This window comes from Fringilla coelebs, assembly GCF_963513975.1.
Source record: "Fringilla coelebs genome assembly, chromosome: 17".
Taxonomy (NCBI): Eukaryota; Metazoa; Chordata; class Aves; order Passeriformes; family Fringillidae; genus Fringilla; species Fringilla coelebs.
In genome coordinates, this window is record NC_140043.1 from 4,627,705 (window position 1) to 4,653,213 (window position 25,509).

Below are 25,509 nucleotides of genomic sequence, written 5' to 3' on the forward strand. Positions count from 1 at the left end.
TTAACCCTCACCTCAACTCCTGCAGGGGCAGCTTTTCCTCTAAGGGTCACAGCTCAACCTTAATGCAACTGAGGGCTGCATGTCAAAACCCAGACTTCCCTGCACTTGGACAACTCCTACCTGAATCCTGAGGCTTCAGCAAATCTGGCAGCCCATGGCCTCTCCCTAGATCTGTGCAACAGCACACATAAACCTCTTCCCAGTATGCAATGATTCCCTGTTTCAAGGAGCAGTTCCAAAGCACGAGGCTATAACAGAAATTGATCTTGGGTTCAGTTTTATCTCAGGCCTCTTTTGTCTTTGCTTTTATTTGGACTGTAGCAAGTTTACATCTGTTGCCCTCCTGAAGAATCCTCTTGTCAAGCCAGAAACAGTACCTGGGCTGGCACAAAGCCTTACTAGGGCAGGCACTGCAGGACTGCAGCTATGGCCTCTGTGTGTATAAAAAAGCTTCCACATAAGAAGATCTAAAACCACGGGCTCCAAAAGGTTTGGATGGTACTGGGGCACAGAAACTTTCAGTAATCCCGTCATCTCTGCATCTTGTCTCCTTGCCTGCTCCCTGCTGCTGGACTCTTACCATTCAGCATCTCTGGGGCCATCCAGTACGGGTTCCCCACCACCGTGTAGCGCTTCTTCCTGTCGCTCTTGCGCAGCGTCCGTTTCTTGGCAGACGGCTTCTCCAGCGTCGGCTTCTTCCTTTCCTCCACAATCAGCCGAGACAGACCAAAGTCAGCCACCACCACTGTCTTATCCTGCACAGGGGATTCAGTACAAGCCACTGATCACTCTCAGCCCCTTTCAGGAGCAAAGAGGCTGCAATCCTGTTCGCTACCAACTAGTCTAAGGCAACTATCCAGGTTTCCTGCAGCCATGAGCATAACAAGATGTCCAGTGTAAGATACCCAGTTCATGACCCCAACTCATCACTTGCTCCCTTCATTATTTTATTTTCTGTGTGGTTGCTAGCACTTATACCATCAGTTTGGCTACACTTGCCAGGAGAAATCTGGACCTTTCCTTTTAGATCTTCCTCTTATACCTGGTCAGGAATTAACTTGGACTTTCATCCTGGATTGTCTGAAGCCAAGTGAAAAAGGGCAGGCTTGAGGGAATTAAACTACACAAAATCTTGTGACCCAGCATTTAAAAAAATGAGAGAACACACACGTGCACACACCTACACACTTGTCTCAATCTTGAGTGCCAATAAAAAGTCATTGAGTGGTTAAAAGAAACAGAAACAGCTGCAGAGAACACCTCAGAGCTGAGATAAAGAACAGAGCTGTAGTAACTCTTAGAAAGTGACTCTTATAGGAACTGCTACCAGAGGAAGGGTGGTAAGAGAACAGAACACAGAAACAGTGAAAGCTGGATCAGTCTGGAAAATCCTGTGTGAGAATAAAGCTCCTTTGCCTGGGGCACAAAGCCTCTCTGAAATCAGTTCCACCCTGACAAAAGAAGGAACAACATGTGGAGAAAACCAAGGGAGGAAGATGCCAAGGAGAGAAGCAGCATGCTGTGGGAACTGAGGTGTAACTCACCAGCTTGATCAGGCAATTGTGTGAATTCAGATCTCTGTGAATGATGCACATGGAGTGCAAGTAAGCCTGGAACAGAAGGAGAAAAGCTGGTGTTAGGGGTTCCCAGTTGAGCATTTACAGACTCCACAAGCCAATTCCAGTAGTCAGGCAGTGTCCACAGCCCCTCATATACCACCCTCCTGAAGCCACTAACCCTGACCCCAGAGTCTGCTCTGTTCTGAAGCAATAGTCCAACTCACCATTCCAGAAGCAATCCCTTTGGCAAAGCTGACCTTCTGCTGCCAGGGGAATGGGTCCTGAAAGACAAATGGTCAGGGACCATCTTACCAGCCAGCTGCTGACAGCAGTTCCTTCACAAGAGAGACTCTTACAGCAGTCAGAGACACATGATACAGCCCCAGAAAGAAGAGGCTTCCTGCCTCAAGCTCACCCACAGCTATGAAGCAGCTTTACTGCACAGCTCCAAAGAAGACTAATAACGAGTACATGAGGCTGGCACAGCCATCAGCAGCCAGGCTCACTGAGTACAGGTGTCCCAGGTGTCCACACTCACTGCATTGCGGAGGAAGTCCTTCAGCGTGCCCCCCTCGATGTACTCGGTGAGCAGATTGAGCTTCTTGTCCTTGTACAGCACACCAATGAACTTCAGCACGTTGGGGTGGTCCAGGCTGCGCATCACCTTCACCTGCCAGCAGAGACATCCCAGAGTGATGATTCACATCAAGAAGTGAATGGAACAAGTGCTGACAGATCCATTCGGTGGTGAAAAGCACTCCAGAGCTCAAAGTTCTGTTTGCAGAGATCACTCAAACCCCAACCTTAAGGCCATCAATGAACTGTTGCCTCTTCATTTTCATGCTGTGTAATTAACCTGATCTTAGTCTTTAAGGAGAGCATCCTTGAGTTTGGCTAACATTTCAGAGGGCAAAACTCTCCAGAGCAGCTATTGGGTCTGTGCTGTGTATGTTAGGGCCACAACAGCAGTGTCAGGTGTTTAGGGAGCTGCCTTTAAGCTAAATCTGACTTTGAAAAACATGGTAGGCAGCCACCAAGAAAATAGTTTTGTTTAAATACAGCACAAGGCTTAAATATCTTACAGATACTGGCCCTCATCCTTTGTACTTATGCACAAGGCTCAAGGGATAAATCCTTTATGTACTTCAGCACAGCTCAATTTGCCTCTGACTGAAGCTGCTCTTATCACTGAAAAATTAATGAACTGGAGCTGAAGCAATGTCTATTGCCCAGTGTGAGTCACACTTCACTGCAGCAAATATTCAGCTCATGTCAGCTTTTCCCTGTGCAATGTCTCCCTCCTCAGCACCTTCATTCCTGCCAGGATCTCTCTCTCTGGAGAAGATGGGAGAGTTCTACCACACCACTGGCTCAGAAGCTGTTTGAAATCCTGCTCCTACCTCTGTCAAGAAAGTCTTCTGTGTTTCCTCATCACAGCGAATCAGCTCCTTCATCACCATCACCTTTCCTGTTGCTTTGTGAGTCACCTGGTGGAAACAAAACCCACAACTACAGGCAAGGTTCAAGAATACACAGCTCCTGCAACTTCTGAAGAAGTACAACATTCCCCTCCATCCAGAGAAGAATAGAGATGGGAGGAAATTCAGAGATCTGTTGAAAACTGTGTGAAACTTCTCCTTTCAGAATTCACTGAAGGTGCTGTATGTAAAACAGAAACTACCTAAAGCTGACAGAGGATCATGCCAAGACCCAGAGCTGAGAGCTCCAGTTTGGGTAGCACAGGGCTGAGTGTGCACACAGGCTGCCAAAGCCTCCACACTGGTGCATGCCTCCAAGTTCCCTTATGGAACACATTTGTCCAGCAGGATACTCACATTTTGTGCACAAGCTTTATCAACTACATTCTGTGTCAGCAAAAGAATCAATGTTCACTTGCATCAGAAAGCAAACAAAACAACCCAAAACTGCATTATAAATGCTTTGGCTTTATGGGGAATCTGAATCTCATCCACATGCAAGTGGAACTGGAGTGCACAGGCTGTTCAGTTAAGGCAGGAAGCAGTTAATTTTACCTTGCTCCTTTGGAGCAGTGTGTCTCAACATGCAAGGAATGTCCTAGAACAGTGGAAAACACGAAGAAATCCATCATAATAATAAGGTAATAAATTTCCTGGCTCTTAACATGGAAAGCATTTCCAGTTCCTCAAGAACTGTTTGCCTATCTCCAACTAGTTCCTGGCATTTTGCTGTATTATGAAGGTTTTTTGTAACCAGCTCAGGCTTGCTTGCACAGGGTGCAGGAGTGAGTAGAAAGAGTCCAAATTCCTATGAGCACATTTTCCTGGAAATCCTCTCCTCTTCATTTGCTTAAATTGGACAGCTCTGGCTCCCTAAGATCTGCAGCAAACTAAACAACCACCTTGCCTCTCTGCTCAGAAGAGAATTATGTGACCAGATACAGAACTTGCTGCATCACACCCAGTCAATCTGAAGCCTAAGAAAAATGTCACTTTTTTTTTTTTTTTTAACAGTAGGAGGCAAAATAGTCCTTTAGAAAACCTCTAGAACTAAAATCCAGAACACATGATCCAGTTATAGTATTTAGGAAGTTTATGAGTTCTTGCAAACACTGTGACACACCAGTTCTGTTTGGAGCCATGGACATAACAAAGCTGACACAGGTGGAATGTGAGTGCATGGAATAACAAAACAGAAGCAAGAGTACAATATTCTGCTCCCATCTGATTTCAAGCATCCATACACAAGTAATGAGCCAGGGAACTCTGCATGTTTCAGCCAGGGACATCTAATATCCAATGATACAGGGAAGTGAAGAGACAAAGGCAAGGCTAAGTGGAATTCTTAAGCTGACATACCAGCAAAACTAAAACAAGTGTCACATGAAACTCCATGGGGGCCAATTTAACTCCCAGAGCATGCACCAGAACAGGATAGCCATGGGGCAATTTGAGCAGAAAAGAAATGCCTTTGTGCCAGTAACTGCTGGGACACAGATGACAAAAGCATGCAACAGAGCAAAGGTTTCACTTACCTACACCTGTTATTTCTCTATGAGCAGAGAAGAAGAGAAATATGCTCATTAGTATGGATCAAGCATTGGGTTTGTAGTGCTGGCCCATCACCTCCCATGGAAGCATGAGATGAACATGGTGGCTGGACACCTCAAGTTTATACCAGTGTAAGGGGAGAAGTCCCATCCCCTGGTGAGTGCAGTCTGAGTACTGAGGAACTCACAGAACCTTAACAAGGCAGAGGAAGGTGCCCCTGATGCTGTCAGTAATGTTGGGATAGGAACTGCTGGGGTACCCTCAGTCAAGATCAGAGAGCTTAAATGCGAGAGAATGCTATTGATTGAGATTAGAACTGTGAGAGTCATGCAAGACCTGAGCACTACCCCCATGCTGAGAAGCCATTTAGGCTGTGCCAGGGGTTCAGACACGGTCACTACATCAGCCTAGCAACCCCCTGAACACACCACACTAAGGGTGGGTAAGAATTGCTGGGGAGCTGAACACAATCATTGGAAAGATGCTCATGAGGTGAACTGTGGCCTGTTCCCTGTTCTCCCCACCTCACCCAGGAGCCTGCTGTGACACTCTGGAGTGCTAAACCTGACTCATGAGATGAACATGTACAGCCAAGGTTGACATCCACAGGGGACAAAGTCAAAACCATCTGCAGTCAGACACACTCATGGTCAGGGAAGGAAACAGAAATGGATCTCAGAGCAAACCAGGGAAGATCCAAGACAGATCACTCTCGGCAAGGCAAAACCACCGAGACTGTGGTGAAGGATGCCAAGACAGGCAGACATTGCTGTACTCAAAGTAACTGATGAATGTTTGAGGACCGCCCTCACCTTGATTGCTTGTCCAAAAAATCCTTTTCCTAGAACTTCACCATGAATCAGGTCACAGGGCCGAAAGATTTGCTGGGAGCAGCTGGAAGAGGAGCGCAGGGACTCCGAACGACTGATGTCACGGCTCAGGAGGAGAGGTTCCTTTGGAGAGCTGGGGCCAGGAGACTTAGAAATGCTGTTACTGCGCCTGGAAAACAAGGATACAGGAAGATAGGGAAGCTGCTGGGTAACCTTTGGTCCAGCATATCCCATCATTCACTGCTAAGGGACCAGTTTCTAATGTGCTGCAGTCATTTTACTATCTGCAAAACCAGATGCTCTCCCAGCACTGTGGAAGCTCCTTATGAATCCAGAGCAGCTTCCAAGTCAGAGCTGCCTAACAGCAACAACAAGCTCTCCTGCACTGGCAGTCTGAGGTGGAGCTCTGAGAACAGGGGGAGGAAGCTGTGAAGACACATCACTTGCTATCTCTAAACAAAGTACTGGTAAAAGACTAAATGAGCAACTGACTGCTCCACTCTCAAAAAGACTTTTTCCCAAGACCCAGATCTCAGCCAGATTCCCCTTCCCCATGTTCTTCCCCTGTCATCTATGGCTGGTAAAAACCTGACCTTTACATTTACTGACTCTGAAACTTAGTAGCTTTTCTCTGTTAACAGTAGAGCTCCTTATTTTTATTACTGAAGGTTTATCATCCTGAAAGGGAATGGAGAGAGAGTGTAAACCAACAGCAGAATCCAAAGCTCTCCATGACTTCTCCACTGGTTTACACCAGGGCTGACATCAGAGATAAGCCCTGTGCCACAGTGCCTGCAATCACAAGGACAGAGGCTGCTGTGCTTCCCAGCCTTTACCTGAGGGAGCGCCGTCGCAGCGTTCCCTCCAGGTTCTCCTTGATGTCCAGAGGAGAGAGGGAGCGAGGGGAGATGGGAGCCTTCATGTGGCTGGGAAGGCGGGAGTCCAGGCGGAGCCTGTCCAAGCGCTGCGACACGGGGTCGTGCTCGATCAGCAGCTGCAGGGTCTGGCTTGTCTTGCGAATCAATTCCTCCACCTGAAATCAAACCAAAGGGCAGCATAGCAGCAGGCAGGAGGAATGCAAGCTACAGGAGACAGAGGAGACACAGGGAATGCCCCTCAGGAATCAGAGGAGAGAGTTCAGTGAGATCACTCCATAGTTGTAGTTTAGTTGTGTGCACCACAACTGTCTACCAGACAAATCAGGCTGGCAGCACAGAAGTTCCTTATGCTATCCAATACTTCTCTCTGGTTAGCTACAAGGAACCCATATAAAAAAGATGTGGACAGGCTGGAGAGGGTCCAGAGAGGGGCCACAAAGATGACTGAAGCGCTGTGAAGCTGCCACGTGAGGAAAAGCTGAGAGAAGTGGGTGTGTTCAGCCTTGAGAAGGTTTAGGGGAGACCTTATCACCATGTTCCAGTATTTAAAGAGTGGCTACAAGGAAGATGAAGACTCCCTTTTCACAAGGAGTTACATGGAAGATACAAGAGGTAATGGTACAAAATAATCCTGGAAAGATTCCAGGTAGACACAAAGACAGTTTTTTTACAAAAAACAATCAGCCCTTGGAATAACCTCCCCAGCAAAGTGGTGGATTCCCCAGCACTGGACACATTTATGTTTTAGCTGGACATAGTGCTCTAGATACTGCTTTTGTGAAGAAAGATTGCACCAGATGATCCTTGAGGTGCTTTCCAGTCTGGTATTTTATGACTCTAATAAATACTTTTCTTTCTCTGAGAAGTGTTCAAAAACTACACAAGTTTCCACCCTGAAGAGTGCTGCATAAAACAGCTTTGCAGAAGCTACATGGAGATCTGGCTGAGAGATGGCTTGTGCTCCTCATGTTCTCTTTAGTGCCAACAGTAAATAAAACCCTTGGGAAGTGAAGGTAATGGTGCCCCCCTTACACTCTTGCAGCATCCCCTGATAGCTGTAGAAAGCATCTACATGTAAATAAAGACAGCAAATAGCTTTTTTGCAATGGGAAATGTTCCTAGGGTCAGCTGGGCCCTTGTGTATTAGCAGTGCCTCTAAAAGAATCAGAACTGTGCACTTCACCAGCAGTACATGGGAAAGTCTTCACAGCCTCCCTGTCTTCTGTCACAACCCTAGACTTTTCTTATTACCTCCTTTCAGATTTGAATGCCACAAAATCAGGACTGAATCCTAATTGCATTTCCATCTGTTACATTTTCCTCTCCAGCTGGAAGGCAAAGCTTGCCTTCATGTTTATTCCTCCTGTCAGCACGAGTACTAGCAGTGTACACACACTGTGTAGGGTGGGAGAACAGTGTCAGGAAAGAGAAAAGGTGTAGGAAGGCAGAGGAGAAGGAGGCTTCAGAACAGAGCTGTACCCACCTCCTCCACCTGTAAGGTACGAATGGGAGCTCCATTGATCTCCAGGATCCGATCTGCAGGGTGGATGGCGTTTCGGACATCTGGGCTGATGTGCATCCTGTTAACTCTAAAGATGGGAATTACAGTCTCCATGTGAAGTCAGCTTAGCCAAAATTGTCAAAAATATGCTTCCCTTCATATTGGTATTATGAAATAAACCAGTGCTAATCTACCAACATGGGGAACTACCATTAGACCAAGTCCTTAGGTCTGAGCTGGTTTGATATGAAGAGCTGAGAGCTTTTCATATCACCAGTAGGAAAATTTTAATCCAAATTTTTGTTTTGTGCTCACTGAAGGAGACAGCACCGAGAGATACAATTATCAGTTGAGGCTGTCACAAGACTGAAATGAAGACCAAACACAAATGACTACTAGCAAACCTACATCCCTGTAATGCCAAGATTCCCTCAGGACAACAGCGCTGCAAGATTTTTACCAGCTCCCTCTGCATGGACACATATATTGCACAAAACCTGGTCATACTCACTCTTTCACCTGGACACCAGTGGCATAGCTGGAGCAGCCACCTTCAACAGACACAGAGAATCCCCTCTTGCCATCCGTGGCTGCTGGCATGGAGATGAGGGTCAGTGTATAAGGCAGCTGCTCACGCAGAGACTCAGTGGAGTGTTTTTCTATCATCGGTGTCAGCACAATCTGGTTATGGCATTTTCCACTGGAAGAAGTGAAGAAAGTCATTATGTCCCATCCCTCCCTGCCAAACTCACACATCTGAGTTCTCTCACTGACCACAAGCCATAGTTTTAGTGCTTACACCACTCCTTCCTCCCTCCCTCAAAGGCAGCTTCCTGGCTTTCCTCAGAGCAGCATTGGCTGAACCACTCTGAGCCAGCTGAACACGGCTTACACTCAGCAGGAAGCAGCTCTGTGGCAAAGTGCAGCTCCTCTTACCAGTAGAGAGTGGAATGTTGCACCAGTGCATAAGTGTCTCCATCTTCAATGATCACTTTGCAGCTCATACAAGCAAAGCACTCAGGGTGATACTTGTATTCACCAGCCACCTACAGACAGAAGAAGGAGTAGCTTAGGAGGGCCAAAACCCATCAGCAGATGCAGCTCCTACTTTCCCCTCCAATCAAGGTGTTCACTCACATCTCTAAGGTAAGTGGCAGTTTTTTACTGAAGAGTTATATTAGTGCATTCTGTCTTTCCTGAACCCCATCCATGGCACCTTGTTTACAGAACTCCAAAACAAACACATCAACCCTCTAAGCAAAGCTCATGTCCCAGGAACCTCTGCTGTATTTGGCAGCTGCTCAACTATCAAAAATAGTTGATAGTCTGCTGCAGACTAGTAAACAAGGTATTAAACCTTCCTGTTCAGTTGCTCTTGGCAAGATAATTAATGTTACGCCTGAATTAATAAAGCTGAAAGGGCTTTTTTTTGGCAGACAGGCAGTGTACAAATTCAGATATTTAACCAGCCAGCTGACAGAAAAAAAAGCACAAACTGAGACAAAAAATACCTTTAAAGAATATTTTTATTAATTGGTCTATTCTCCTATTTCCCTTGAGAGAACTTCCTTTAGTGACATTATTATGCAAAGACTTTTGCAGGCAATGAAAAATTGTCTGCACATTTTTCTGTATTTTCTTCTGAGGAAGCAATCATATTACAGAGTACCATCCTGCTTTTTTATTTAGGCTCTAGAAAAATAATGGTTTCATTTCATTCTTGGCAGTTTTAAAAGTTTAAATATTTGCAAGGTTGTGGCAGGAGGGGAACATTTAGGTGAGCCCATATTGTGCAGGAAGAGCTCAGTGCATCAAAGCAGATGGGGCTAACGCTGCTTCAAGACACCACCAGCCTGAAAAAGCACTCTGGCCACAACCCAGGTGGGACTTGGATGGCAACCTTCCCACAGCCAGAACCTGCTGCTTACCCTGAGCAGAGAGCTTGGACTCCACAGTGCAGTGGAAAATCACCCCTGGAGACACTGAGCTACAGAAACTGAACAGATATCCCCTCAATCACCTTTCTGCTTTGCAGGTCTGTACTTTTCAGCACTTGATTTGTTCATATGCTTCAGATCCTCACATAACAGCTACCCCCATTCAAAATTAATTTTTATCTAGAAGATGTCCACACAAGCTTCATTTTTAATCTTTGATTAAACATTAGAGTAACAAGGAGATTATTACCCTCAGTTTATTTGGTTATCTGAATACCTAAGACAACTCCCAACTAAGTTTGAGGAGATGAAGGCAGGCATGTCCTGCCTCCAGGCAGGAATCCTTCAAAGTCCTTACCATCACAGGTCCAGTCATCAGCAGAGAGCAGCCATGGCAAGATTCCCCAAACTTCCCCCAGTAGTCTTTGTGACAGTACAGCTTCCCATCTTTCTCATAGTACCAGTTAGTGAGGGGATCCTGGCATTCAGAGCACCTTGAAGGAAATGAAAGAACAAAGTTCCAGTTGGCAGCAAATCACAAATCAACAACAGTCTTTCCTGCATGGAGAACACAGACATTCAGCAGCAGCTCCCCAGCAGGTAGGTCTGCCAGTTATGGGTGTACTAAACCCTTCCACTTCCCTTCTCAAAGACCACTTCAGTGCTCTTTGAACTGAAAATTAGCACCAAACTCAAGGTCTGTAAGGAGAGGTGGATTCAACCAGTACAAAGAAAAAGAAGCTTCTAAATTTTAAAACAAATCCCACACATTGAAACCCACATTTATAAATTTGGCTTTGTAAATTTTGCTCCTCTGTTTTCTCCCTTTTTCTGGATGCAAGCTTCCAGCTGCAGAGCTGCCCAGCACAGCAAGAACTCTGCTGTTTCTGCTTAGTGATTGTATAGCATCACCCTTGTGCCAGGGCACCTGCCTCCTCAGCCAGGTCAGGGAGCAGGACTGAGAAGCAGGATCCACTTCCCTTTGAAATGCAAAACCAGTTTTGCACCAACCTTTCTGGAAAGTTTTTCTATTGTTCTGTAGGAAGGCCTCTCCCAAAAGGTAAACTGCAGCATTCTGCATTTGAGGGAGAGTTTCCAAAGCAGTTCATCCCCTGAGCTCTATACATTACTGCATCCACCAATCCACTGTGATGAAAATCCACCTCTCCCAGCTGACTGCTCTCCCTTCTGCTGATCACAGTGCATGAGAAAATAAACACCACAAGCAACCCAAATGAAAAAAAACTCTAAATAAAATTAATTCTCTGATTTCATTAAGAGAATCCCCAAATCCTTCACATATCTGTCAGCCTCTATTTCAACAAGAAATCACTACTAATCATCTATCTACATCCTTTCAAGAAACAAACTCCTTCCCCCCACCCCTCCAAAAAAAAAAAAAATCAGGGAAAAAAAAATGCAGCAATTCTACTGCAGATACCTTTTCAGGAAATCACAAGCAGAACCCAGGCTTGCTGAATACAAAATAATCCTGCCTCAGCAAGATGCACTGGGCAAGGGAGTTTAACTTCAGCAGCATGGAGGTGTGACTTACTGGAGAGATAAGGCACAGACAGGAGTTGCATCAGTAAGGATTATTCCATTAGCCCTGGGCAGCATGTTCTCAGACTTTAAAAGGAAAATAAGTCTGGCACTAGCCATTTCTGAGTGCAGAATCCAGGTCAGCCACCAATAACTGGTTCAAAGAAACACCTTGAGGATTAGTCCATTGACACAATGGTTTCCCAAATGTGAGAATATGATTTTCTTCTGTCTCCTACCCCCACCTGTCTCAGTGACTGCACTGGGGGGAAGCACTGCAGCGGGATGGGAGTTTAGGTGGGTGCCCCTCCAGGCAGCTGGTCTCCCTCCCTGTGCTGGAGTCTGCTGGTGGCACTGGAGAAGCACTTCTTACATGCTCCCAGGGCTAAGATAAGAGCTACAGTTGACTTCTCCTCTCACAAGCTTCCTAAAAGCTTATTTGTGCCAAAGACATTCCTTGTAAACTCCAGCAGCTTGTAATGAGCATGATGATATGTGAGGCTGGTCATGCTCCAAGAGAGCACAGAGAGTTATTTGCTCCATCTCAAGAGACTGCAAAGTGACAAGGTAAAGCTGCTTGTAATCAGCCTTTGGCTTTAGGGAAAAACACACCTCATGGAGTAATCAGTGCTGTGCCCTCCCCTCAGGAAGACTGCTCCTTAAGATGTATTTGGCTTCTACTGTGTTTGCTCTCCCAGCTGAGGAACATCAAATCCTGTCCCCCCTCCAAGTGATGGGAAAGAACTCCAGCACATGCAACAGGCCCTGCCAATTTTGTGTGAAGCAGAGGGAACAGTAATTTAAGATTGCTTTACATGGTACATACATCACTAGAGCCCCAGCCTGGGGGCACTGTCATGGTTACACCCTGCTCCTGGTATGCAAGAGACCCAGAAGGCATCCCAGTGCATTCTGCCTTCAACCACTGGCCTTTGGCTTCCATTTGCAGTAAATACCCTGTGCTGAATGAGCAAATAGGTGAGTGGGAGGGAAAAAAGAGCAAGTGGAGACTAACAGCAAAGATTTCTATCATTTTGTGGCAGGAACATCTGGCTCAGCATGGGCAAATCGGATCCCTCAGACTTATCCAACTCCTCCATGCATGCCTGTACCAGTGTGTGTGCTCCACCAGTGATTACATCTTCAAACAGGGAGCTGTGACCAGACCTGCACTTGGGATGCAGACAGCAGTGCTGGAGACTGCTTCACCAGGATTTCAGGACCTGACTTTCTGTGTTCTCTCCACACAGGTGGGTCACTTTTTTGTTTTTAAGCACATCACCTTCCCTTCCTCACCTCTCTTCCATTTCACCTTCAACCCTTTCCTTTTTCTCCCTAAGTAAATGTAAAATTTCTGCAAAAGCAATACAAACTGCAATTCTGTTTAGGTGGGCTCCACAGGAGCATGTGCATTTGCCTGCCCTTTACCCCTCCTCTAGTACTAAATGGTTTGATTCAACCTTATAGCACTTAGTTAAGTTTGCTTCCATCCAGAAATAAGCACTGGTATCTAATTTGGAACACACCCATAGCAAAATGAAGGTGAGGAGGCGGAGCCAGCAAGCAGTCAATTCTCTGCTATGTAATTAAACAAATCTGGGCAGGACAAGTTTGCAGCTTAAGGCTCAGAGCCCCACCCTGGGCAATGAGGCAACAGGAACAGAGCAAGCAGCCCTGGAGAGGCTGGATGCTGGAATGGGCCTGACTGGCTGCTTGGTTAATCCCTGAAGGAACAGGACATGGCTGCCACACAGCACCTTTGTCACTTACCAAGCATTCTGTAACCTCAAAAAGGCTCGGATTTGGCAGGTGTGGGAAACTGGCTGACAGCACACAGGTACGGCTTCAATGCTTTTTATCATTCACCAAATGATAAAAGCAGCACATGATTGTTCCACAAGGCTCTCATTGAAGAGATATGTCAGAATTTTATCCCAGAAGATACAAGAGTTGCCATTTCTTCCTCTCCCGCTTCACTGGAGCTGTGCCCTTGCACCAAGGTTCTCATCAGCTGAGACAGGAATGCAATTACTGCTACAAGTATTAAGAAAGCTAACCTTTGCCAGTCACCACAACCAAGAGAAAGGAGTATGCCATGCTCCTCTATCTTTTACAGATTAGAAACCACTAATCTTCTCCTAGATTATGTGCTATTCTTATTACAGAGTAGCACAACATGGTGATCAAGTTTCATGGAGGACTGCTAACATCCATACCTACATATGTGCTTCCTCTTGCTACCCAGCCACCATTTTCAGAGCTGCAGAACCCTGCTCTGATTATACAGACCAGACATTATAATTCTTCACTTCTCAGCTTTGGCTGTACAGAATAAATTAATTTGCGTCCCACAGCCATCCTCCAGGAACCGCAAGCAGCATCTGGGTGCAGAGTTCAGCCCTGATGCTCTGCAGCACAGCAAGTGCAGAAAGAGCTCACAAATCACTGCTCCATGGACTCTTGGTTTTGGGGGGGGTGGTAGGAGGATCAGGTCACAACAGGTAACCAGCCTAGATTCAGTGGAAAAGCAGCACTGGTGCCTGGTGGCATCTCTTTTACAGCTAAATGAAAGGCAATACCTTCATGGAAGCAAAGACTTCCCTGGCACTGAAGAGACATATCCCTTGGAGAAGGGCTCATTAACAAAATGCCCCCCTCACACACACTGTCAGGCCGGATCAGTTAACGCTAGACAGGCTCGGGAGAGCCGTGCTTCCAATTCTGCCGGCAGGGCAGGGAGGGGACAGGCACAGAGAGCTGCAGAATAAAGCATTAGCCCAGCCTGCAGCTCACCCAAAGGCTTAGCAGCTGTGTGTGTGTGCTCTGGCTACGTAAGAGACACCAGACAGGGAAGAACAGATGCTAGGAAACAGACTACTAGAAAGACAGAGTGCTTAAGCTCTGACTATGCAAAACCATTTCCACACACTCAGGAGAAGGTGTATCTAGAGCTTAGCATAATACCCTACACATACTACAAATTACACATATTACAAATAATGAGTGTCTGCTCACTTTCCTTCTTCTGAAAGCAGCTGCTGTTTCAGAAAGTTGCCTAAAGGAGCTCAGCAACTGTGCAGCAGTATTTACTCCTATCCTAGACTGTTTTACCAACAGGCTCCTTACTCCCAAACCAGTACAAAAGTTTGCAGAGCAGGATCAATAACCAGCAAATCCGAGCAGAGGGGATAGGAGGGAGACAATGAAAGTGCAAGCTGTGCCTTTCCCCATCCATCCACCTAATCAGCACATCAGTGTCAATCACCAGCCTGGCTGTGTTCAGCCTCACTGACTTTTCTCACTGTGGAGAAGCAATGCAATCAAAGTGTTGTTCTGGAACTATCACCTTTCTCGATTCTCATTTGTTCAATTGGACCAAAACTGAATAAAAGTTGAATTAACCAAAATATCACAGAAGAATCCTTCTCATCCCTAGTTACCTGCAAAGTGCCTGATTTCTTAAACAGGATTATGTGCTGCCTCGCTGCAGATTACATCACCTTCCTGAACTCCCAGAGCAGCACCTCACCTCACCCAGTCACAAGGAGCTTTGGAAGAGAAGCAGCAGCAGCCACATTAATCTCATTCCTCTGCTGGTGAGCAGAGCACAGGGTACAGTGGCACATCGAGGGCTCTCTGGAAGGGAGCCTGCCTGGCTGTGCAGACACTGAAGCTGCTCCCTCGAACCAGGGAGCTGGGAAGGGACTGGCAATAGGAATCCTCCCTGTCACCTCCTCAAAGCAACATGGGATCCCAGTTTGAGGCCAGCTGTTTCTGGCACACGAGCACAGGACCTCATTCTTCCAGCCTCACCCCCTGGTGCTGGGCTGGCACTCAGGGGGAAAGCACACTCTGGAGGCCCTCTGCTAACCCCGTGCAGGACTCACCGAAAGGGATCCTTGGGAGCGAAGTAAGCTGGAGCAGACAAGTAACTTCCCATCTTCAACACTGGATAAACCGGATCAGCCACAAACTTGTCCAACCGCCTCTGAGCAGCTCTGTTCTGCCAACATGGCAGCAGCCAGTGCTCATTTACTCTTGCGCTGATTCAGATACTTCACCTCCCTTTGAAGCTGCCCAGGGAATGCCAGGTCTCTCGGCTGCTCATTCCTTTTCAGATTTTTCCTGGCTCCCATTGCTATAACCATCTTCTCCTGCGCTCAGCAGCAGCAGCACCTCGGGAAGGACAGAATCCCTGCTAACCCGGCTAGTGGGACATGCTGCTGCAGCGGCTCTGCGAGCTCTGCTGCCTGCTAACTACTGGCAAGTTTTGCCTTCTCTGGTTCCACCCAAGGGTGGGAGGGGAGGAGGAGCCATGGCAGGCGGACAGCGGCGGCTCCAGAGCCTCAACAGGCTCTGCTCCTTCACAGGGGTGGAGCTCTGACCCAAAGAGGGGCTGAGTATTTAGTGCTGCAAGAGAGCGGCTTTGGCCAAAGAATACAAGCACACACACACGTGAAACTTGTCTTTGCAGCAGCCGCACGTTCTAATGGAGGAGTCAAAGACGGCAACGAGCCACATCTCCAAATATATCAAATTAACTATGTACATTCCTAAACCCTTCACAGTGAGTGGAGTTATCCTGCCTTCACAGCACCTACAATCTGTTCGCCCTACTGCAGGAGGTAACTCACAATGTGCTTCATCCAAGAAAACACTGCTTTCTTTCCAATACTTTTTTAAGAGCTCATTACAATCCTTTAACAGAATTATCATCTCCTGAATGGAAACTGAGAGGTATAAATCAGCACAGAATACTCTCTCCAGCTCACAGCACATGCAGTTGTATCACTGTGCTTGTCTGAAGCCAAGCATGATCTCCAGTGACCTAATCAGCTAAAGCTGCTCGCAAGACACTCAAAAATGCAACAAACATATGCTGCTGCACCAAGCCCACCCATTTTTGTACAGTCAGCAAAGCCTGGCATGTCTGAACACAGCCTGAAAACCGTGCTCTGTTCCAGAGGCAAGAGCACAAGAGCACTGTAATGTGCTTTTCCTGGAGATGCTCGCCTCAGCTGGCACACTGTTCCAGGGACGCTTGGGGCTGGAACAAGGCAGTCTTGGCTGCAGATTTGACAGCTGCTGCTCGCTGTTGAAGTATGCAGAAACCCAGGCAGCTTTTTGTGTTCTTTTTTTTTTCTCCTTTCTTAAACATTTTTTAAATTTAACCTTTAATAAGCAGCCACCTTTATGAAGGGAAAAAAAAAATCTCCATTTTCCTCATTGAGTGTAGTTGGTAAGCTTGGCTGTAAAAGTGCAGTGAAGCCTAGTGCTGCAGAGCCCGATGTGCTTGTCAGTTCCAGCATGGGTCTAATTCCTTCTGACATTTCACACAGCTCTACTGGAAGCAGCAACACGGTGAGTCTGTGTCTAGGAATGCGCTCTGGTCTCCCACATTCTCTATATGCTGCGTGCTGAACAGGGGCCAGCGCTCGCACCCTGCGCTTCCCTGGCTATCAGCACCTCCCCGCCACAAGCCCACCTCCAGCGCAGGGCCGGCCCCTCCCGCCTCTGGCACCTCCACACAAAAGCCTTTCCCCGCAATTCTGCTGCCATGGGCCCACCGCCCTCCGAGGGGCATTCCACGTGACCTCATAAATCCCAACTCTTCAGACAAAACCTTTGAAGATTTGATCCACAGATGTGATAAGCAGCCAGCTAGTCTGTGAATGAAGCCAGCAGATAAAGCCCAACTTCAAAGTAATAAAAACCACCCAGACAGCTAAGCAACTAGGAAAGGATTTTAAGACTTCCTTAAAGCCAAAGGATACATAGTCAAATGTCTATTTAAACAGGAAACTTCTTATCAAAATTATTTTACTTCTGCAGCAAGACCCAGCAGCAGCAGCCAGTAAGTTACTTTGGCTACACAGAAATGTCTTGTTACTTCTTGCTTTTTCTGTTGTCTCTATGACCTATTTGAGAACACAATGTCTTCTGATAAAAGGACTCTGGAAAAGGTGTTAATGTGTTCATACATTCTAGATCTGAATTCCTGCCAGAATGACTGTACTTCAGTAATGCTGATAACAGGTGTGGGGGGGGCGCCTTCTGTAATTTTACCGATACCATCTCTGGGGGCCAAAATGCACAGCAGTAAATTTCTTTTTCACCAAGTCAAGTCAGACATCAGCAACTTTTCTCTTGCAAATGCTGGCAGCATTTCCACTTCAACCAGGTAGTCATCATGGGGGGAGCTTTTTTCCTCATTATGGTTTAGAACTGCCCAGTAACTTTGGCCAGAAAGACTATAACTAACAAATGAAAAGGAACACATGAAAAACCTTGAACACGATTTACATGATATTTATCACTGAGTCCCAGCCATTAGAGATTTATCTCCACAGAAATGAATCACACAGCTGATGTGATATTCCAGTGATGAATACCTTGAGCCAGCTGGGGCCGGGCAGCCTCTCGACACTGCTTGCCACACATCCCGTGCTGCTCGGTAGCAGATCTGCAGACAGATGTATTGCTCAGCACATCCGCCAGCCCTAAGATACACAAACTTATCCTGGCACAGACAGACACTTCGGTATGTGTGGGACTGAGGGAAGAGGAATCTGCTTGATGCCTGAAGAGTTTGCAGCAAGCCTTTCCTTCAGCATGGGCGCAGCTTGGAGGCATTCCAAATACTTCATGCAATCCCAACACCTCATTGTATTCCCAAGGCACTTAACGTGTAACACGTGCTTTGCTGCTGTTGAAAGACAAGAGTCAGCTCCTGTAACCAATCCAGTCAGCTCCTGCAAGCAGCACCTCTGGATCTGCACGTACCTCCGGGAGCTCTTGGACGGGGATCTTGAGCAAACTACAGCAAACGGTGACCTGAAGCTCAGCTCCATCACTGCATCTCACTTCTAAGCAGCAGCACAGCTTCACAACAACACCGTGGTGCTGCTCAGTACCTCACATCACCAAGCACATGAGGAAGGAGAGGTTTCATCCCCAGCACACTTGGCTGATGGCTGCAGCCCTCCTGGATGTGTGCAGGCTGAGAAGCGAACCAAGGGAATTCAAACCACTGCAACTTCATAGGTTACACAGGTTTGGGAAGCAGTGGCTTCTGCTCTGTAAATGCAGCAGATACAGCAGCAGGACTGGCACTTAAAGCCCTGCATCCTCACTCCTCCTTAAGGGGCTGCTTTGGTCTGTGAAGAGCAGGAACTCCTCAGGGAAGGATCGTGCCTCACTCCTGTGCCTCACATTCTCTGCTGTGTGAGTAATTCTAATTACCTTGATATAATAACACTCGATAACAGTGCCCTAAAGGACAAACTGCCAATTCAACCAAAAGAAAGTCTGGCCTGGAATGCCCCATTCCTCCTTAAATATAAAGGCTGGTCATTGATGCCCGGTATCTGATAGATTCCCCTGAGGAATTCGGCCACCTGCAAAGTGCTTCATTGTTCCTTTGAATGTGTAAACTCTGGAATGGTCATAGTGATCTGTGTGCCAATAGGCAACTATTTCTCCCTGAATCTGATAGTGAGCTCCTGAATTTCAGTGCTGAAGAAGACACCACCAAAGGAACATTCCCAGGGATTAGTGAAGAGTTCTCACCTCCGAGGCCCCTATCATTAAATTTCTGTAAATGCCAGAAACCGGAGAAGAGAGAGAAGAGGAGATTTTTATCTTCCTGCTCCTACCTTAATTCAGCTGCCTTTTATTACTACTGCTCTTTCCCCTGCCCTCAAACTCAGCTGCTGTGTGGATAAACCTGCCTTGTGCTCACAGGTGAAAAGCTAAAGGAAAATTCAAAGCACCAAACATCTCACAATTTAAATTCCTCCTAATACACATCTTGCTTACATCTTCATTTGTTCATATTTGTGCTTCAAATCCTCTTCAACCATTTGTCCTCTGGGGAGGGAGCTGCTTTTGGAAAATGAAGGCCTGTGCCAAAGAGATTGAACTGACAGAAGTGATCTAAAGTCTAGAAAATACAGTCTGGAGAAAAAGCTAGGTCTGCTAAATCCAGGGCTTCTACCTTGTACAAGGGACTGATGGGAGACACAAACTCCCTTCTGACAGGGGAAGGCCATGTCGATAAGAGAAGCAAGGAAAAAAACATGTTTTTCATGAACATGGTGAGCAGAAATGGATTTAAATCTGAAGATAGCAGACAGAAGGTTCTAACCCTGAGGATATTGAAGTGCTAGTAGACAGTCAGGGAGACCAAAATCCTACAGTCACTGGAGATTGTTAGATGACCAATTTCTTGATCATCCATAAGCCACACAAAAATTACTCGCTTCAAATATAAGTTAATAGTAGGTACACTAAAAACAGAAAGCAGATTTATAAAAATACCCTCAGAAATCATCTATTTTATCCTGCACCCTCAGACCAGGTTTAATTATACACAGTCTTCATACAAGTTTGCCTGGCTTGCTTTCCCCTGCCCCAAAATGTAAAAAGAATCAAAGTGATTTACTAAGTTTTGCTGAGAAAAAAAATATTTCTGTACACCAAATATGGCATTCAGTATAGAAAAAAATCACATTTTGAAATACAATCAAATCACTAGAGCTGGGACATTAGTAATGTTTCTTTTTCTGTTGAGTAGGCTGGAGCTTAGGGGACCCCTTGATCAATTCAGGGCTCTTCAAACTCCTGATGATTTTTCAGCTTTGGGTATAAACTAAATGGTATCTTTTAAATCTGTGACTGTAAAATCACCAGTAAGCCATCACCTTCTGCTACTTTTGAAGATATACTGTCAACATTTTTTCTGGCTTTGGCTTTTAGTTGAGATTTGTGCAGCAAGCCAGTGTTGCTTGGCTACTTAAATTAGGTTTATTTTATAGACCACAGTACTAGACATGCTCTGTTATTTCATGGTTAGGAAGGAACTGAGCCTCAGCTGTCTTCCTTCCTAAAAAATGCTTAAGCACCCTGCTACAGTAGGAATTCCTGCCAACATTTCCAGTTATTTTCTTCCTATGCATCCATTTTCCACCTGGATGTAGTCTACAGGCTTGATCTGAATTTGTGGTTTTCCAATAATCAAAACTGGATTTTTAACAAATACCATGTCCTTAAGATAAAGCCATACAGCTATGTCTGGGTCTTCTCATTCCATCCTAGTCCAAATACACAATATCCCTACAGAAAGTGGGGATTGTCTTTAATTTCATTTGTCATTACCTGCAGAAAAACAACACAAACCACCAAAAATAAACACTGGTAATAATACTTTATTCAAAAGTATATTTATATCTATATTCAAAAGTATTCAAGACATTACCTTCTATTTTGCAATTTGGAAAAAAGTTTGACTGAAAACAATAAAACCAGCAAGCTCTTGGTGAAAAAAAAAAGCTCTTGCAATAATCCCCTGAGGTAAAAATGATCCAGACCTAGGAAAAAGGCACCTTTTCACTTCTGTCTTTCCCTTTCTTGGTGTAATGTTTGAAGTTCTGTGCAATGCAATTTCCAAATCCAGTCAAACTGTGAAAAGCAGTGACCTTTGAAAGTGTGTGTTGCCTCAACAGAACTGAGAGGCACAAAAGCACATTCAGAGTTAATTCACAACAGACACTGTGACAGAAACATCTAAGAAACTTCCTCAGCTAGATCCAGCCCATCAGATTCAAGCCTAAGGAACCAGCTGGCCAAAGAACAGTCTAAAATATCCAAGATCTACAAACAGGGATTTGCTCTTCCCTCAAGCCACAGCAGAGAAAATGCAGGTTTCAGAGACAAAAGCTCCTGCAGATGCAGTTTGAGGAAGGAGGGAAGTGACAAAAACTTAAATCCTCAGAGACGCTCATGTACGTCAGCTCCTGCCAGCACCAAGCCTGACCAAGAATAAACAGAGCTAACGAGCCTGGAGCAGTGCCAATCAGCATTAGAGAAATTATGTGCCAGGCCAGGGAGTCAGCTAATCCACAGGAAGACTGTAAAAAACACTCCACAAGAGCTGCCGGAACTCACAGGTCCCAACTGCCAAAGACTCCTACCCTTAGAGGCTTTCTAAAGTTTGGCTTTGGGATATCAGGCACAAGACTGCTGCTCAGCATGGCTTAGGGACAGCAGAAGAAAAGGAAGAACACAGTGCAAACTGAAAACTTGTTTTCATGTACAATCCTACCCTGGAACTAGGAAAAAGGGGAGGGCAGCTTCCTTTGCTGCAGGTTCCAACTGCTCACCGAGCACAGCAGCCTCGCTGGGTGCTGGAGCTCAGCAAAGGCACGGAGCACAAGAAGTGCATCAGCAAATGCAAATGTGACTACACAGCTCAGAGAAAGGTTGGTGTCATCACCTGTATAAAACAAACCAGCCCAAAAGCAACAACCAAACCTCCATTATACAATATAACCTATGAAAACAAATCCTCTGTGAAGTGTCCCAAAGGCAGGATTTGCCTCCAGCTCAGCTGCTCCTCATCTCAACAGCCCCAACAGCAAGAAGCACCAAGACATTTGCAAATCAAGACCCACAAGAGAAATATATTCAATGGCAAGAGGGACAGACTTCCCAGCACACACAGCTTGGGGTTTGGCTACTGGCACAGTCTAGGGAAGCTCAGCAGGATACTCATCCTTCAGGGAAAAGAGAAAACCAGGATTAAGCAAAGCTGCTTCATTATGGCTAAACATGAACACTAAACCCAACAGAAATCCAAAATACTGGGATTTGTAATGAAATCAAAATGTTATTGTGATTATTAATGTGTCACTAAAACAGCATTTTCCAACTCAACTGAGCCTGCACTGCTTTGGCAGCATGAGATGCTTTATTTTTTTAAAATATATCAATAACCACAATCCTCACTTCAACAAAGTTGGGGTATTTTGCTGGATTTTTTTTCCCTTCTGTTCTTTAAACGAGGACAATAGATGCTTATTTTGGCACAGAAAACATTCCTCCAAAGCCACGCTTTGACTTCCTTTTCCCCCACTTTCTTCAACAGCATCCAAAACATTAACCTCCCCATATTCAAGCCAACATAGAAACTAGTAGAAGTTGCAGGTACTGAACCTCTCTCAAAAATACAGACAGACCCCTTCAGAAATGTGATTCTGGAGAATGAAAACTGGACTGAGTATTCATGGAACACCAAAAAGAGGCATTAGTCCTACCACCACGGCAGACATCCCTCTGTCCTTGCTTACAGCAACATACTCTAACAGATTTCATAAGTTTGTCTGTCTTAAGAGTCTGGAAAGGAGAGAAAGCAAAAGACAAGATCTCTATCAGCACCCTGATAACACCCTTGCACCTACCACACATGGAAAAAGTAACAGGCTGTGCAAATTGCCTGGGCACTACTTTGGAATGCTGCAGAAGACAAACATGTAACCCATGGCTTCTGCCACCACCAGTAAATCAGAGCTTTGATTTGCACTTTATCTGCGCCCCGTCTGCATCAGCTCAGCCGCGCTGCCAGGCAGTGTCAGCTGCTCCCTGAGGTATGGCCACAAAGGAGCTGGGAACAGGTCAGGCACAGAGATCACTGCAGGAACTCCCAGCTCATGCTGGGACCTCCCCACCAGGTCCCAGCCAGTGGAACAACACAAGGAGGGTTTAAAGGCTGGAGCTTCACCTACCGGAAACAGGAGATGTGCCAAGCTTCATTGACAGTCTTGTGGAGGCGCTGCCCAGCAGCAATGCTGTCCCCACATCCCAGACATCTCCAGACTTCTTCACCTGCACACAGCAATAAGGGGACAAACAGCAACCAGTTTACAGCAGAGACAACAAAGATTGGTACATCCTTCATAAAGAACAACCATAACTGACAGGAAAGCCTTCCCACGTGGAAAGCTGCAGGCAGTCTATAACCCCAGAGGGGGGACTCCCAAATCAAACTCTGATATCTTGTATATTTTTTTTTTCCTTCAGATGTGACATCTGCTTCTTCACATTCTGCACAAGAAAAAAATATGACTTTCCATATAAAACAGTTCAGCTACAGCTCTGTCAGAGCAGAGATTTCAGGAAGGCAACTCTGGTTTAGTACAACAATTCCAACAGAGAACCTTGCTAGGCCAGGAAGCCACACTACTGCTTCCCCCACAGCACTGACTCAGCACACAACGTTTGCTCTCATTTGTATAATTAACTGGATTTCCCAGAACTGAAAGAAAGGAAAGGCAAACTTCATTCAGTAGGGAACAACTAGACTACCGGGAAGGAATTACACTCTTGAATGAATAATCCCATAGAGACTGTACAGCCAACACCAGGCTACCGTCAGACTTAGGAAGGGGGAGTGATGCTACTGGCCTATTGCCCTTTCAGAAAATACTTAAAACAGTTATAACAGAGCTATAATAGTTTTTACTAGAACTGCCAGAAAGCCCCAGAAAGACCTGGTTACTTAGATGCAAGCAAGCTAGGAAAACAGAATGAAAGCTTGTGCACAAAGAACATTTGGCACACAGATAAATGCTATCCAAAATCCCAAGGGCAGTGCAGGCATATTAAAGAGTCAAGAATCTTAGTTCAGCATAGGATGGCACAAGAAATGTGCCACAGAGCCGAGCAGATCCCAAATCTGTTTCTTTCTCCTACCAACAGTTTGCTTGCAGCAAGGCTGCATTAAAGGAAAAGTTGCACTTAGACAAGGAAAACCACAAACCACGGACTTCCCTGTTCCAAAGAGTGGCACAACTTGGTTAGGCAAGTTGCTTAGGCAAGTTCATACCACTGCTAAGTTCCTTGAAGCTACAGAAAACAGAAGCCATCAACTTTTCATGCACCTTTACCCCACATGACAATGTTTAAAATTAACCAAGGTGAAGATCTTGCACTTTTGACATGAATAGCTATTTCAGGGAAAAAAACGTTTGCTGCTCAGCTACAAGCACCACTATCACCAGCAGTACCCAGGAGGGTCTCCATAAAGACGTAAGGCTCAAAGGGTTCCTTCAAATGTGACAAGTGGTGTAGGTTGCTACTTCAATTCCCAAGTGTGCATCAGCTCCACACCTGGATCACCTGCCCCTGTGCCTCCTGCTAATCCAGAACACCAAGAACTCCACCTGAGCTCACATCTGCACAGCAGAGTAAAGGTTGGGAGATCCTTGGAAAAACCTGACCCTGCTTGTGTTGTCCTATAGAGGAAATGGCTTTTCAGCACACTGGGAATAAAAGGCAAAGCTCCGTGTGCCTGTGCCTCCATGCACAGGCAGCCAACGCTCTCCTCTCCAAGAAGGGCAAGCCCTGGAAGTCAGCTGAACTTCTGAAATAGCTGCAGGCCAAAACTACCTGCAAACCAAACATTCTTCAGCTCCATCCCCTCCCATTCAGTGTCACCAGCACAACATACTCGTGTCTAAACTGTGGATTCTATTAAAGACATTTAAAGATCAATGGCTATACCACAGCTGACTACAAGCAACAAATTACTCCCTGACCATCCTACAGAATCTGACCCATCAGCTTCGGAACTCCATGAAGAAGAAACTACACCTACTCTCAGCTGTAGTGCTCCATCTGTTTAAGTGTACCCAGCAAGGCTGATTAGCTCACAAACAGAAACGAAAACTCCTCAATCCAAGAGAAATTGCTTCAGTATGCAGGAGAAACGACGGAAATGAACAAAACAGAGCAGGAAACAGTGCGAAGGAAACGCAAAGGGACATAATCCATGTAACAGGTCTGTCGAGTTCCCCAGGCCGGGAGGAATGTACCAGAGACGGCCAGCGAGGAGCAGCCGCCGTGGCCCCGGCGGGCAGCGGCCGAAGCCCGGGGGCACCGGGGGACCTCGAGCAGGACAACAGGGACGGGGTGAGTGGCACCGGCAGGCCCCGCGGGCACCTGCGCTGCAGGACCCGGTGCCGGCTGCGGCCGCCGCGGGGCGGGACGCGCCGCATCTCCCATGGCCGCCCCGCGGATCTCATTGCACCGGGGCTGCGGAGACCCGCCGGGAACCCCCGGGCCGCGCGTGTGGCCGCGAGCCGGCGGTGCCACCCGCCGGAGGGAGCCGCGGGCCGGCCCCAAAGCGCTCCCCAGCCAGGGGCTGACGTCCGGCCGGGGCGCGGGCTCAGGAGGCAGCGGCCCCGTCGAGCCGCGCAGGGGCCGCCCCGCGACACCGCCGCCGCACCAGCGGCCGCATAACGGCGAGAGCCGCGGCCTCGCGTACGCGCGCCCGCCTCGCGGTGGCGGAGGGCGGCTCCTCCCGCGGAGGCGCGGCCGGCCCGGCCCGAGCTCACCTGGCAGCGCCTCCATCCCGCGCCCGCCGCCCGCGCCCGCCCGACGCCAGCGGCAGCCGCCG

At 46.7% G+C, this 25,509-nt stretch overlaps 1 protein-coding gene across 3 annotated transcripts in view; it reads right to left on the reverse strand.

The window, feature by feature from the left end:
- The window catches only part of LIMK2 (LIM domain kinase 2), a gene marked incomplete at its 5' end in the record, with an annotated part of 30,124 nt that extends 4,620 nt beyond the window's left edge, over nucleotides 1–25,504 (reverse strand). The window contains 13 exons of one of the 3 annotated variants that reach the window (XM_084217107.1): nucleotides 581–755; nucleotides 1,545–1,610; nucleotides 1,784–1,840; nucleotides 2,098–2,229; nucleotides 2,960–3,046; nucleotides 5,401–5,587; nucleotides 6,255–6,451; nucleotides 7,780–7,885; nucleotides 8,309–8,497; nucleotides 8,734–8,843; nucleotides 10,093–10,228; nucleotides 22,838–22,937; nucleotides 25,448–25,504. In XM_084217107.1, the coding sequence (XP_084073233.1) occupies nucleotides 581–755; nucleotides 1,545–1,610; nucleotides 1,784–1,840; nucleotides 2,098–2,229; nucleotides 2,960–3,046; nucleotides 5,401–5,587; nucleotides 6,255–6,451; nucleotides 7,780–7,885; nucleotides 8,309–8,497; nucleotides 8,734–8,843; nucleotides 10,093–10,228; nucleotides 22,838–22,937; nucleotides 25,448–25,463 (1,558 nt within the window). Of the gene's footprint in view, nucleotides 1–580; nucleotides 756–1,544; nucleotides 1,611–1,783; nucleotides 1,841–2,097; nucleotides 2,230–2,959; nucleotides 3,047–5,400; nucleotides 5,588–6,254; nucleotides 6,452–7,779; nucleotides 7,886–8,308; nucleotides 8,498–8,733; nucleotides 8,844–10,092; nucleotides 10,229–15,163; nucleotides 15,217–22,837; nucleotides 23,927–25,447 lie in introns of those variants that run through there. The other 2 variants (XM_084217106.1, XM_084217108.1) reach the window with 2 other exon arrangements.
- Between the last annotated feature and the right edge of the window lie 5 nt (nucleotides 25,505–25,509).